Source organism: Strix aluco, chromosome 11 (assembly GCF_031877795.1).
Source record: "Strix aluco isolate bStrAlu1 chromosome 11, bStrAlu1.hap1, whole genome shotgun sequence".
In the NCBI taxonomy this organism is placed as follows: domain Eukaryota; kingdom Metazoa; phylum Chordata; class Aves; order Strigiformes; family Strigidae; genus Strix; species Strix aluco.
In genome coordinates, this window is record NC_133941.1 from 16,937,955 (window position 1) to 16,952,561 (window position 14,607).

Below are 14,607 nucleotides of genomic sequence, written 5' to 3' on the forward strand. Positions count from 1 at the left end.
GGCAGGCTGTGGGGCTGCTCCTCGGGAGCCTCCGCTCCACGTCAGCCTCGGGGTACCGGGGGGAGCAGGAGCAGCCGGCAGTGCTGGGTTCATCCTGCTCCCACCCTCCCATCAGCTCCTGACAGAGTGCCGCTCCCCCAAACCCTCGGGTCCGGGCAGGCAGCGTGCGGGTCCGGGCAGGCAGCCTCCACTTACCTGCCAGAGCTGCCCGCAGGCTGCATCTCCTCCTTGCTCTTACCCCACCCCACGCAGCCCCCCAGCACCCAGGAGTGCTGGATCTGTCCCAGACCCATGCTGTGCTGCCCGTCCCTGGGGTCTTCCCTCGGGAAACCAGGGCCACGGGCCAGCCGAGGGCTCGCTGAGCCAAATTGGGGTGGTTTTGCCCCGGCTTCGGGACTTGTAGAGCTGCTTCATTACAAAAGGTTGGGGGTGAACTGGGCCCCCCATGCTCCTGCCCTCCTTTTTAATTAATAAAGCTCCTGCCACCCTTGGGGGGCTGTGGGAGGACTGGGGCTACTGAGACTGCCCATGTGCTGAGCTGGGAGAAGGGATGAGGCCGGTGGCCGTGGAGGGCTCCAGGAGAAGCCACTGGTGCCTCGGCTCCTTCACTTCCATCCAGCGCGGGGGGGAAATCCAAAGCTTTTGGGGGGGTACCTGCCTGTGCGCTGAGGCTCCCTGGGGAAGACTGTGTGGATTCTCTGATGTCTCATACAGCCATGTCCCCCAATCCTGCAGCCCTAGGGAGGATGGCATGGGAGTGGCGGGGGTGCTGTGGGGCACCAGAGGGTCCTGGTTGCTGGCCGGGGTCCCCGCGCAGGGTGCAGGTGAGCAGGCACCGTTACAGGCAGACAGTGGGGCATCCCTGCTGCCCTGTCCCCTGCCCTGGGGGTGCACCAAGGCTGCGTGTGGCACCCCGTGCCCCCCTCGATCCTGCTCAGCCCCCTTCCCCAGCCGGCCTGGCATTCCCACCTTGCCTGGCCACTGAGATGGGACCCAAGAGCTGGGTGCCCACTCGTGCTTGGGGACCACCCCACGCTGAGCATCCTTCTTGGAGGACAGGCCTGTGTGCCCTTTCCTACCCCTCCAGGAGGGCAAGGCTGGGGGACCCCAGCTTGCCCCCCCTTGCTCCCCATCCTCCAGGGATGAGCCATCCTTGGGGATGAGCCGGAGGGGCTGGTGGGGTTACATCTTTGGTGCGGGGGGGCTGCGGCAAAGCCTAAACCGCTGTGGCAGGCGACGATTTGGGGGTGTGCGGAGCTCTTGGCGCCCCACCCGGGGGATTGGGCCGTCCCGCCCCGCACGACACCCCCCGCGCATCCCCACCGCCCCGGGGGATGGCGGGGCCGGGCCGGGGCGGGCCGGGGCGGGCCGGGGGCGGTCGGATGGCGGCCTCATAAAAGCTCGGTGCCACCGGCAGCCCCGGGCGCGGCGGCGGGATGCGGGCGGCGGTGTCGGTGGTGTCGGTGTGCTGGCTGGGGGCTGCGCTGCTGGCGGCGGGGCGCAGCCTGCCCCGGCTCCGCCTGCCCTACCGCGGTGAGCCGGGCCGGGGGCACCTGCTGCGGGGCGGGGGGGGGTCCCTGACCACATAGGGGTGTCCTCAGCACCCCCCCCACGGGGGACGGGTGGGGGCTTGGGGAACCGCAGCTGTGGGCGCTGCGCCCAAAGTGCGGGTTTATGGGTTTTTTTGGGGGAGGCACCTTGCGCTGGAGGCTCGGTTTGCGATGGGATTTCGGTGGGTGGCTGCTCTGAACCCCCCACTCCCACGCGGGACGTGGGGGGCCTCCGAGGAGGAGGAAGAGGGGAGAGCCGGGTGTTGGGCGGCTGCCGCGGGAGCGGGGATGCGCCGCCGGGCTCTGCGCCAGCTCCACCGCTTCCCACGAGGGATCGTGTCCCACGTGGAGTGGGGGGAAACCGAGGCACGGCACTGTTCTGGCACCGGCACGCTCTGGCATGTGGGTTGGGTGGGTGCTGCGGTGCGTGGGTGCTCCCCCGGCGTGGGCATCCCCGTGGGTGCTCAGCATCCTGCCTGCCGCGGGGCGGGAGCCAGGCGGTCCCCGGCTGCCCGGCGGGTCCCCCGGGTGCTGCTCGGCCCGGGCACCCTCCGACCCCCGCCATGCGGGGGTGCGGGTGCTGGGGGCCCTCGGGGTGCTGCGCTGGGAGTGCTTGGTTTTAATTAAAACTCTCGCTGTGAGCCTGCTCTGGCTCGCTGCATCCCCCGCACTGCCAGCTTAATCCAGGGGCTGCTTCCAGCCAAACTTGACAGAGGAGTCTGGAGGGCCCAAATCTCCTCCTTCTTGCCTAAAAGCAGTGAACCTGCTCTAAAAAAATTCAAATAAAATAAATTGCATAATGCATATCTTCCCTCTTCCCGTAGAGGGGCAGCCCAGCTCTCAGAGAGCCCTGACAGCTGTGGAACACATCCCTGTGCCGGGGTGCTGCCCCGTGCCCTGGTGCTGCCTGGGTTGGGGGTCCCCTGGCCCTGGGGCACGGGCTGGCTGCGTCCCTGGCTCTGTCCTGGCGCAGAGTGGGCGGCCGCAGGGGCTCCCTCCCTGTTGAAAGGGGGAAACTGAGGCACGCAGTGGCCCTGCTTACCCTGGGACACAGCAGGTACCCGATACGGCTCACGGCTCTGCCCCGTGGTGGGATTCTGTGTCCTCAGGTTGGGCTTGGCAGCAGGGCCAGCATGTTTGGGGGTCCCAGCAGAGCTTGGTCGTAGGGCTCAGGGTCTGGCTCGGTGTCTGATCCACTCCAGTGCGAAGTCCAGCCTTGCCGTGCTGTTCCCCAGGTGCGAGGGGCTCCCCGGGGCTGGGCAGGCCTCCTGCCAGGAGTGAGCAACCTTTTGAAGCTTTTTTTTCTTCTTAAGCTGATTATTCTGTTCCTCTTCCAAATTGGAAACAGAAACTGAAATTTCCCATGAAACAAATTCTGCCACCGCCTTCTCCCTGGAGGGAAGAAAAAGAAAATGAAAATTTCAATTAAAACCATTATAAGCCTCTGAAATGAAAACTGGGGCGAACTGAGGCTGCTTGCACTTAGCTTGTCAGCCTGGGCTGTGTGTGGCCGGCGGCTCTGGCTGTGGGGAGACGTTTGGGGGGACCACAGGGGAAGGCATCGTACTGTGGGTGCAGGGGTGGCTGCGTCCCCAGCTCTCCCTCTCACTTCAAGCCACTCTTTTCCTTTCGCTTTGACTTCCAGCAGTGGTCTGTGTAAGAGGGGAATGAGCATTTTGCTGCTGCTGCATCAGGAGCATCACAGCACAGCCTGGTGCCCTCCAAGCTCTCCACTGTCCCCCCTGAGGGACTCCTCACTTGGGGGGTGGCTCCTATGGGATCCCCACCCTGGAGTAAAGGGGTCCTGGGGATGGATGGGGCATGGCAGGGTGCTGCTCCCTGGGGAGGTGAAGCCAAGGAAAGAGAAGGCGCCCTGAGCCGGTGTAACCTGAGGCGCAGGAGGAATTTGCCGGGTCTGGGGGAGAAGGGGAAGCCTTGCTTGAAACAATAAAAGGAGCCCGACAGTTTTGCCAATGTTATTCTGAGCTGAGAAAATATTATTGCAGGGCAAGAATAGGAGGAGATGACAGCATTTTCCCGGGCTGGGCCCGGTGATACGGGAGGACCTGAGATACTGGGAGGGTACAGGGAGTAGGGTACCCCGCTGGGAGATGGGGCTGGAGGGGCCCTCGGTGCCTGGTGCCAGCTCTGTGTGCAGGCACAAGGTTCTTCCCGTGAGGATAGAGCTGCTGGGGCTCTATCCCTCCATGCCACCAGCATCACCAGTTAGGGCACTGGGACTGCCCTTCAGTGACTTGGCAGGGATGGGAGCTGTGTGTGATGGGGTGATGGCTGTGTCCCCCCCCAAGGATGGACCCTGTCTCCCTTGCAGGTCCCAGAAGAGGGATTTCCCACCAGGATGGGGGCATTGCACTGCTAGCCACCTCCTTGCTGAAGGTGACAAATGTCCCCAGAGCAAGAGTAGGTCTTGATACCCTGGTGTCCTGGGTTGCTGGCAGCTGGGCTTGTCCCAGCGTCACTTCCTCTCTCATGGGGACATGCGTGGGGGATGCTCAGGCTGGGGTCAGCAGCAGCAGCTGGCAGCCTTCCCTGGTGAAGGGTGTTTAGGGACATGGCTGCGCTCATCAATGGCACTTTGTCCTCCTCCTCCTCCACCCAGCAGTCACAGTGGCCTGGTCTAGGGTCAGGGAGGTCGCTGGGACAGGGCTTAAGAGCCTGGTGAAACTGAGCCGCTCCCTCTTTCCCTCTCCCTCTGTGGCAGCTGGGTGGGTGCCACTGTGCTGGGGTTTTTGGCTTGCTGACCCTGAAAGTCATTTCCTACTGGAACCAGTTGTGCCACTGCCCCTGCAGTGGCATCACCGTGGGGGTCTCCTCAGCATCCCATGGGATTCAGGCTTGGGCCTGCTTTGGGAGCCTTGACCGTCAGACCCTGTTGCTTCGGGACATGATGTTCACCCCAGGGACACAGCGTGCCCATGCCGGTGCCTCTCCCCAGGTGCCAATCCCTGTGGGTGGCAGGGAGGAAGCCTGCCCGACAGTGAGGTCTGGTGGCAGCAGTGGCAGGCCTTGTGTGCTGGTTTCCCCATGGCACTGGCCGGGTGCCTGCTATTGTGTCCCTGGCTGGCGCCAGGGGAGGCAGGACCCACTCTCTGCCCACCCTGTGTCTGCTCTCACCACGCCCCCAGGCTCCGTGCAAGCCCAGCCTGGGGCTGACGGCAGGCACAGCCTTCACCAGGCTCTCACGCACCCCAACTCGCTGTGGCATGGCTGCGGTAGGAGTCTGGGGTGGTTCAGCTGAACCTTGCTGGGGCAAACTTGCCTGGGACCCTGCTGCCCACTGGCTCTGCAGCTTTGTCCCTGGCTGGGAGGGAGAGCAACACCCTGGGCAGGATGAGGCTGGGATGCCCGCTCCTCTGGGAAGGGATGGAGATGGATACTGCTGTCCACAGCAGCTGGGAACAGCTCTTCTGCTGGCCCCAGAATGGCTCTACGATACTCAGAAGTAGCAGCTTGGAGGGACACTCTCTGCTCTGCGCCCATTGCAGCCCTCCAGTTGTCCCTTGAAAAAGCCAGGACCACTTGGTGCCACCACCGGCGTGGGAGTCTAAGCACCCTTTCACATTTTCCAAGCGGGTGTGAAGGGTGTTTGGGGGACTGGGAGCCCCTCTCCATTTTTCCTTGCCGCAATGCCCTTTTGCTGCAGCACCTTCCGACGGCTGGCACCCAGATCGGGGGAGCTCCCAGGGGTGCGAGAAGGCACTTAGCTGTGGGACGTTATCCACTGCTTTTTCCTCCAGTCCTTGTGTTGGGTGACAGCTCGGGGCCCCGGGGCTGTGCTGTCCCAGCTGGCTGGGCTGTGAGCTGGCATCTGGGGGACCCCAGCACGTGCAGCAAATGGAGGGACATGGTGGGAATGTCTGGGGAGCAGAATGTCCCCCAGGCTCGAGGTGAGCTCTTGTGTCTGTGGCTGGGAGGGGGCATTTGGGGCACACAGTGCTTATGATGCCCTGCAGGTCTTTGGGGACAGGATGGCTCCTCCTGACACTTCCCTTCCTCCCCGGCAGAGCTTTTGGGCACCAACCGCTCCGTCCTCTTCTTTGGCCACCGAGGCTTCCTGGGCTTCCGCTCCCTCTACCTGGATGAGTACCGCGACCGGCTCTTCATCGGGGGGAAAGATGTGCTCTACTCCCTGCTCCTGGATGGGGCCAGCATGGATGCCAAGGAGGTGAGCTGGGTCCTGCTGAGCACCCTGGGGTCTCCATCCCCACCCTGGCCCCCTGTGCATCCCTCACCCCTCTGAGCAGACAGCGCCCAACTGACGCAGGCGAAGTCACCCTGAAACAAGACCTGCCCTGGGGATGTCCCTGTCTCAAGAACCCTGAAATGCCTCCGAAAACTGCCTGGCAAGTGTGGGCTGGCCATGGTGGCTGGAGGGTGTGACTAATTAGTCATGTCTGGCAGCCTAGGAGATGGGTGGTGCAGCCCACCAGTGATTCCTGGGTGTTGAGCGGGGTCTACAGACCCCACTTTCCTAAAAAACGACCATCAGGAGAGGGAGTGCTGCCCAATCCCATCTGGGCATCACCTCATGAGCTGAATATATAGCTGAAAGCTTGCAGAGACAAGGAGCTAAAAGCATCCATTATTACAACAAGCTGTGCCAGGGCTCAGCTGGCAAAGCCTCCAGAGCAGCCCCCAGGTGGGAGAGGTGATGGACCAGAACGACGATGCTGGGTGGTGGCTCCCCTCCTCCTTCACCCTCTCCACTTTGACTTCTTGTTTTTCAAACATGCCTCTGGGCTGTTTCTAGCTGAAGAAAGTGGAGAAGGAAATGGAGTGCCCCTTGGCGTGCTGGGTCACCGCCATGGGGTCAAGGGCTTGTGTACCCAAGCTGCCCTTGGTCTGAGGCTGTGGGGGACTCAGGCTCCATCAGTCCCTGCTGTCCCCCAGCACCCTTTCCCCAGGCCACCCGCAAGTCCACCCACTTTCAGGCCAGCTCTGGCCATTCCCGGTGTGACCACCCAAATCCAGCCCGGCTGTAGGCTGTGACTGCCGGGGTGCATCTCCCCAGGAGGAAGGATCCTGACCTGGGTTGCAGGGTGGGAGCCCTGGGCTCGGTGGGCTCTGGGGAGCTGTTGGTCCCTTCTCTCTGTCCCTCTCTCCATCCCCACACCATAGGCAGCCTGGAGATGTGTATTTGCAAGGCTGAGTCCCCGCTGTCCCCCCTCCCTGCTCCAACAGGTCCTTTGTGTTTCAGATCTACTGGCCACCCCTCCCTGGACAGACGGAGGAATGTTTTCGAAAGGGGAAAGACCCAGGGGTGAGTCTTGCCTCATGCATGCTCTGCCCTGAGCTGAGGGGGTCCCCATGCCAGCTGACTCCCCCCATGCCAGGGCTGTGTCATGTCATCCCACCAGGGATGGCCCTGGGGGGCTCACAGGCCAGTCAATGCCAAGGCAGAGCAAGGGACCGTCCTGGTGCATGAGGGAAACTGAGGTAGGGAGTGAGTGACCAAGCCTGGCCATGCAAGACACTTGCTCTGGGCTCTGGAAATCCCATCTCTGGGGCTCTGCTCAGCCCCATGTCTGCAGAGAGCTGGCCAATGTGCCCCAAACACAGCTGCGCCGAGCAGGCAGGGATAGTTGGACTCTGAGATCTGAGCTCAGAGGGGCCAAAAGCCCCATGCGGTGCTCCAGACCCCAGCGACGTGGTCTGGCCCATCCTGGCCGTCCCTGACGGTGGGAAATCTGTAACTTGCTCAGGTTCAGTGACCTCACTCCCCAAACCTTACCCCTCTTTGCATTCCCCCCGCCCCAATATGAAACAGGACTATGGCAGGGAGAAACTCCCTGAGGCTCCCCCAGCCCAGACGAATTGCTCCCGGGAGTCCCCATCCCACTCTGCGTGTTTATTTTACAAGCTCTCACCGACAGATCCAAGCCAGGGCAGGCTCAATTTTTTATTTTTCTTGAACATATATTTTTTTTTAACTTGCTATTTTAGAGGCTCTTTGCAAAGGGAAAATAAACAGCGGGGAGGCTGGGAACCCCCGGGGCAGCTCGGTGGCGGTGTTCCCAGCAGACGAGGGGCCTCGCGTCTCACCGGGGGGGACAATGGGGGGCAGGCAGGGCTGGTGCTGGCCGGGGGGGGAGCTGCCGAGCGAATGGCAGTGGTGCCAGAGTGGGAGGAGGATGGGAGCCCTTTTCCAGTGGGAACTGCCAGGAGAGACTGCACAAGGTCAGAGGTGGCAGGTCTGTGGCCCTGGGGGTGTCATTGCTACTGGCCCCCAGTAGAAGGGGACAATCCCAGACAGTAGCGATGGGGGCTGTCCTGGAGGCAGCCAAGGATGCCTGTGGGTATCCGTCTCCGTCTCCTGCGTTTCCTCCTTTTGTTTCATCCCCGGCATGAGCAGGAACACGACAGGGAAGGATGTCCCTGCATCTGGTCACGTCCTGGGCGCCGGGAAGAGGAGGGTCCCCAGGGATTTGGGGCTGGGTGTGGGAGCTGTTGCTGGGAGCTTGCTGGGCAGGTGACTTTGCTCCCCCGGCCAGTGTGGACTGAGTGATGGGGTGAGCATGTGGGTTCCTGTGGGCAGGAGACGCCCAGGTGCTGGTTGGATCCCCTGGCTGGTTCCCCCAGGGATGCTCTCAGCGGAAGGAGGACCAGCAAAATCCCGTCCTTTTGCAGTGGGCCAGGGTCCACCCAGATGAAGTCTGTGCAAGCCCTGTTGATGGGTGCAAGCTGCCATCTCGCACCCCTGGCACTGGGGGGAACGCAGAGAGCCTGGGTGCAGCCCAGGGAGCCAGGGCTGGGGCTCGCCCATCCTCGTAGGGCCCCAGGCAGAGGCAGGGAGCTGGGGCGGGGCAAAGCACCAAGGCCCCCATGACCTTTTGCCTTCCTCGCTGTCCTTCCAGACCGACTGCGCCAACTACGTCCGTGTGCTGCACCCCTACAACCGGACACACTTGCTGGCCTGTGGCACCGGTGCCTTCCACCCCGTCTGCACCTTCATCTATGTGGGGCATCGTGGCGAGGTAGGGCAGCACCATGCTGGGGTGCCCACCCTGAGCATCCCTGTCTGGACACCCCTGGGAGGTGGATCCCTATCATCTGCCTCCGTCCTGGGGGTCTTTGGGACTGTGTGGGAATGCTGGATGTGGTGTTTGTCCCACGCTGAATACAGGGCGTGTGGTGTGTGTCAGGAACCAACTCCCTGTTGCCCCTTTGCCCTTGCGCTACCCCCTCTGCAGCTCCCCCACCCTTCTGGCCTGGCATCACCTTTCCAGACATGTCCCCTGGGGCTGGTGTCCTGCCAGGGGCTGCGATGTGGGTGGTGTTTCCTCCTCTCCCAGCTCACTGCTCATAAATCAGGCTGGCTGGGGTGGAAAGGCAGGGCCCCCTGTTCCCTCCTCGCAGCCCGGCGCCGTGTGGGCAGTGGGAGCCCTGCCTGTACCACAAAGCCTCCGGCCAGGCTGATGGGCAAGCAGCGGGGCTGGTGGCTCCCTCTGGCTGCTGCACATCCTCATAGGATCAGACTTGCCCCAAAAAGCACAGATCCTGCTTCCAGACGGTCCCTTTGGGAGCACTGGGGCTGCAGATGCCTGCCGCGAGGCGCCTGCAAGCTGGGCAGGGACCAGCACCAGCCCCTGCATGCCCAGGCACAGCCCCACTGTTGGGGCACGGCTGGGGGCTCACCTGCCTGCTCCCTGCCTGCTCCCCCTCACCCAGCACGCCTTCAGCCTGGACCCCACCAGCATGGAGACCGGCCGGGGCAGGTGCCCGCACGAGCCCAGCCGTGCTTTTGCCAGCACTGTCATCGGTGGGTTGTCTTCCTGGGGGACCCGAGAGCCTTTAGGGTGCCGGGACCAGGGATGGTCCCCATGCCAGCTGGGGCTGGCTCTCAGTCCCGCGGTGGGGTGTTTTTGCCAGGTGGGGAGCTGTACGCCGGCCTCACCGCAGATTTCTTGGGCCGCGATCCCGGTATCTTCCGCAGCACGGGGACCCGCTCTGCCTTGCGCACGGAGGTGGACCAGCGCTTACTCAATGGTAACGGTTCCCCTCTGCTCCTCCTTACCCCCTGGCTGGGCTAATGCCGGGGACCATGAGCCTCTCAGTGGCCAGGGCATCTGCTGGCCATGGTGCAGCATCCCCCATGCCAGCTATGAGCAGGGAAAGGCACTGGGTCCAGCCCCAGTGTGGTGTGGGTGCCTGGAGATGGTGGCCATGCTCTCTCACCCCACCTGACATGGCCGGCTTTTGCTTGTAGACCCCAAATTTGTGGCAGCCCACTTGATCCCAGACAACGATGACCGAGACAATGACAAAGCCTATTTCTTCTTCACGGAGAAGGTGGTGGAAGCAGACAGCAAGGAGCACACCATCGTCAGCCGGGTGGCACGGGTCTGTGTGGTAAGATGCTGGTGGGGATCGTGGCGACAGGGATGCGCCAAGTCACGGCAGTGGTCCTGAGGCTCCCTGTCCCTGCAGAATGATGCTGGTGGCCAGAGGGTGCTGGTCAACAAATGGAGTACCTTCAACAAAGCCCGGCTTGTGTGCTCCGTACCCGGCCCCGGTGGCATTGACACCCACTTTGATGAACTGGGTAAGGGGTGCCTGGAGCTGGGGACCTCACCAGGGCTGGTCCCTTAGTTGGTGGCTTCAGGAAGCCCCTGGGCTTCCAGGAGAAACCCCATGGTTTCATCCCCAGAGGATATCTTCTTGCTGAGGACGAAGGATGGGAAGAGCCCGGAGATCTACGCCCTCTTCAGCACTATCAGGTGGGTGGTCCAGCTCCAGCCTCTGGGAACATCCAGCTGCAGCCTCCCATGGCCTGTCACCACGGGGCTGCTGGCAGGTCCCCAACCTCCACCAGCTCTGCCCTGGTCTGTATGGAGATGTCAGTGCTCCCATGCCCCCCGCCGATGCTGTCAGCACCAAGCATGGGTCTGCTCACCCCATTCACTGTCCCCTTCAGCCATGTCTTCCAGGGCTCTGCTGTCTGTGTGTACCGCATGGCCGACATCCGGGAGGTCTTCAACGGGCCCTTCGCCCACCGGGAGAGCCCCCACCACCGGTGGGGTGCCTACGAGGGCAGAGTGCCCTACCCACGGCCGGGTGTGGTGAGCGACTCCCTGTACTCTGCGTCTCCTCTGCTCCTCTGACTGCTCTTTGGCGGGGGTGGTGGGGCCAATCCCCCATCTTCTCATCTGTGGGGATGGGCTCCCTATGGGATCCACCCTGGGAGAGCTGGGACTGAGGTCTGGCAAAGGGGTGGAGAAGATGGATCCTGAAGTGGAAGGTGGGGAGGGACCCAAACCAGCTCTGCGGAGCGGTGGAGATGGAAGGAGGGATGGGTACTGGGGTGGCCAGGCTGAGCTGGTCCCCTCTCATCCCCGCAGTGTCCCAGCAAGACCACCAACCAGCCCCGGCGGCAGTACGGCACCACCAAGGACTTTCCCGATGAGGTGCTGCACTTCGCCCGCGCCCACCCCCTCATGTACAAGCCCGTGTACCCCCGGCACCGCCGACCCCTCCTAGTGAAGACTGACCTGCCCCACCGCCTGCGCCAGCTCGTGGTGGACCGGGTGGAGGCCGAGGACGGGCAGCATGATGTCCTCTTCCTCGGGACGGGTGAGCAGCAGAGGTGGCATGCAGGAAGGAGCCCGAGCACTGGGGTTACTGGTGGGCATGCTGCTGGGGTGTGTGATGGCAGGGTGCTCACACCTCCATCCTTCTCCCCTCAGACGCCGGCTCAGTGCTGAAGGTGGTGGTCCTGCAGAAGACAAGCTCAGTCATGACTGAGGAAGTCATCCTGGAGGAGCTGCAGGTTTTTAAGGTGCCGTTTGCTGCCTTGTTTGCAAGGGAGGGGGGCAGTGAAGTGGGCTCAGGTTGGGGACACACATGGGGACAGAGGCTCAGGGCTGTCACCGCACTGTTGGGCACTGGGAGGTCTCCAGGCTGTGAGGGCAGAGGGTGACTGGGGATGATTTCACTCTCCCCCAAAACATTCCTGGTGCCCCAGCAAAGCCCTGATGGCTCTGAATGAGCTGGGTTCTCTGTGACGAGGTTTTTGCCAGCCTCGTGTCCGCTCTCCTCCCCTGCAGGCGCCTGTGCCCATCACCCAGATGGAGATCTCTGTCAAGCGCGTGAGTATGGCCATGGCTTGGCCATGGGGCTGAGGACAGGGCAGGTCACCAGGAGGGACTGAGCTGTTGTCACCAGCCTCTCAGAGCCCGCATGGTGCTTGCTCTGGGGGTTTCCCAGCAGGGGACCCTGGGTGCTGTGCTCATGGGGGCTGCCAGCGTCACCATCTCTGTGCTGTTCTCCCAGCAAACGCTCTACATGGGCTCCAGCCTTGGGGTGGCCCAGGTCCGGCTGCACCAGTGCGAGACCTACGGCACGGCTTGTGCTGAGTGCTGCCTGGCCAGGGATCCCTACTGTGCCTGGGATGGCACTGCCTGCACCCGCTACCAACCCTCTGGCAAGCGCCGCTACCGCCGCCAGGACGTCCGCCATGGCAACCCTGTGCACCAGTGTCTGGACCAGAATCTGACTGGTGAGAGACTGGGGGGGCCCACAGGACTGAGGGGCTCATCCAGGTGCCCTGAGATGTGCCGGCATCCACAGCCCTTGGCACGCAGAGGGGCTTGTGGCCACCCCTGGTGGGGGCTGGGGCACCCTTGTCTCCCCATCCTGTAGACTGAGGGGTGCCCCAAGAGAAGGTGGATGCTGCTGGGGTCGGCGTCTGTCCCCAGGGAGAGGGGCAGAAGGGGACTGAAGCCACACCAAGGGAGCTGACACCTGTGCCCATGGAACCCTGGCTCTGTCCTCCCCATGAGCCCATGTCTGTCTTTGCCCCAGTGGATGATTTTGAGAGCGTTGAGGAGAAGGTCCTTTATGGGGCAGAGGACAACAGCACCTTCCTGGAGTGTGTGCCCCGGTCCCCGCAGGCCAGCGTGCAGTGGTTCGTCCAGAGGCCCCCTGACGAGCAGCGGGATGAGGTGAGGGCCCCCCGCCCCGCACCCACCTTTCTCCCCTTGCGAGGACATGGATGGGACGTGGGGCTGGACCCGGACCTCCCCCCAACCTCCCGGTGGCCAACAGGTGAAGACGGACGAGCGGATCCTGCAGACGGAGCACGGGCTGCTCTTCCGCAAGCTGCACCGCCACGACGCCGGTCTCTACTACTGCAAAACACTGGAGCACGGCTTCACCCAGACGGTGGCCAAAACGTCCTTGGAGGTGATCGCCAGCGAGCATCTGGCACACACCTTCCCCCGGGAGCAGGGGGACGAGCCCCCACGCCTGCCTTGCCCCGGGCCCCGGCTGGCACCACAGGCTCCCAAAACCTGGTTTAAGGACATCATGCACCTCATTAGCTCCCAAAACGTGCGGCGGGTGGAGGAGTACTGTGCCCGCCTCTGGTGTGGCAGCAGCCGCCCCCACCACCACAAGAGCAAGTTGGCCCAGGCCAAGCATGCCCTGGCTGGCGTGGACGTGGGCAAGAAGGGACGGACAACCAAAGCCCATGGCGAGAAGAACCGCGTGCCCCGGCAAGCGGTGGCCACTTAGAGAGGCCAGGATAATGGCCATGGGGTGGCTGTGGGTGAGGATCAGCTCCCTGTGTGCTGGCAGCCCCGGGGGCCTCCTGCCCTGGCAGGTGGCTTGCAGTGGCACCAGCTCGGTCCCCCTGGCCGTGGTGGACAGGATGTCAGGGCCAGCTCCTGGGCAGGTCCCCGTCACCTTCGGTGGCTGCAGGGTCACCTCCAAAATGGGTGGCGTGGTGGACGCATTGGCCCCCCTCTTGCTCTTGCTGGGTCCTGTGGCAGGTGCAGGTCCACAGTCACTGGGGTGGGTTGGGGCTCGGCAGGCGTGGTGCCACCACTGTGCCACTGCTGTGTCACCGCTGCAGGGAGCTTGCTGGCTGGCTTTCTCTGCAAATAAAGGGGCGGCTGACAGCTCCAGGCTCTTTCCATGCCAGCATGGGGCCTGGGAAAGATGATGCCTGCTCTCCCCACAAAAAGCCTCCATGTCCAGGATAAGCCCTGTTGTCCGCTGTGCCTGGGGAGCTGGAGCTGTGCTGTGCTGCCCAGGGTGTATCCCAGGTCACAGTGCTCCTTCCAACCTTCCCTGTGCCACCAGAAGACGCTCAGCAGTGCCAGTTTGTGCCTGGGTGCAGCTCCCCCCTTCCCCTCTGTCCCCCCCCCACCCTGCCACGGACGTTTTAGGGCTGGGTAGGGTTGGCGAGGAAAGCAAACGGCTGGGGGCAGGTTAGACCTGTTCCTGGGTAAACACGGGAGAGGCACTGATGCCACCACAGTCGCTGTGCCCAGGTGGCAGCAGGGACATGCAGAAGGTGGGCCCAGTACAGGTTGGGGGGCTGCACCCCGGTCTGGGTGTGTTTCTGGTGGTTGGTGGCCCTTCAGGGCTGAGTGGGACAAGGCTGGTTTGGGGACAGCTTGATGCTGGCTGGTGGAGCTAAACCAGCACCCAGGACCTCCCCCAAACACAGGGGTTGGGGGGCAGGTGCGTGGAGAGCACCCACAGGCTGCTGGCACTGTCTCAGGCTGCCGGCAAGGTGCTTGCTCGTTTTTCTTGCCCGACATGAGCTCACTTGCCTCACCCGGTCAGCCTGGGGTGATAAAGATCTCCCCCTTCCTGAGGCAGGGCAGCCCCACACAATGGTGTGAACCGCGGCCCTGCCGGGACAGGCATTGTTCAGAGGCAGAGGAACGGGAAAGTAAAATAATAATAATAATAATTAAACCCCCTAAATAGCTCACACAAAGCCAGGTGATGATATCATCGCTCCTCCCTCTGTGTGTGTGCGTTTGTGCTGCAGCAGCAGTGCACCACGGCTCGCTGCGGTGCCTTTGATGGGAGCAAAGTCCCCTGGCAGCGCTGCCCTGTCCCACGGCGCACCCCTGGAGATGAGCTGTGGGTCCCGACCCTCTTCTCCACCTCTCCTGCAAACCCACGGCGCCTGCATGGAGTGGGAGAGCTGTGGTAGGGCTGGCGGGCTGGGACACGTCCTGCAGGGAGGGGAGCAGAGCTGGTAGCACTGATTTACGGGCCAGACTGAAGCCAAGCATGTGGA

General features: G+C 63.0%; 1 protein-coding gene across 1 annotated transcript; it reads left to right on the forward strand.

Moving 5' to 3' along the window:
- The first annotated feature begins 1,433 nt into the window (after positions 1–1,433).
- On the forward strand, positions 1,434–13,606 carry SEMA3G (semaphorin 3G). The gene is made up of 16 exons (XM_074836325.1): positions 1,434–1,533; positions 5,576–5,736; positions 6,769–6,831; positions 8,426–8,545; positions 9,240–9,330; positions 9,441–9,557; positions 9,778–9,920; positions 9,999–10,113; positions 10,219–10,288; positions 10,486–10,630; positions 10,910–11,141; positions 11,255–11,346; positions 11,615–11,656; positions 11,841–12,066; positions 12,372–12,511; positions 12,615–13,606. The coding sequence occupies exons 1-16, from the start codon at positions 1,437–1,439 to the stop codon at positions 13,080–13,082; spliced, it is 2,322 nt and encodes a 773-aa protein (XP_074692426.1). The 5' UTR covers positions 1,434–1,436; the 3' UTR covers positions 13,083–13,606.
- The last annotated feature ends 1,001 nt before the right edge of the window (positions 13,607–14,607 follow it).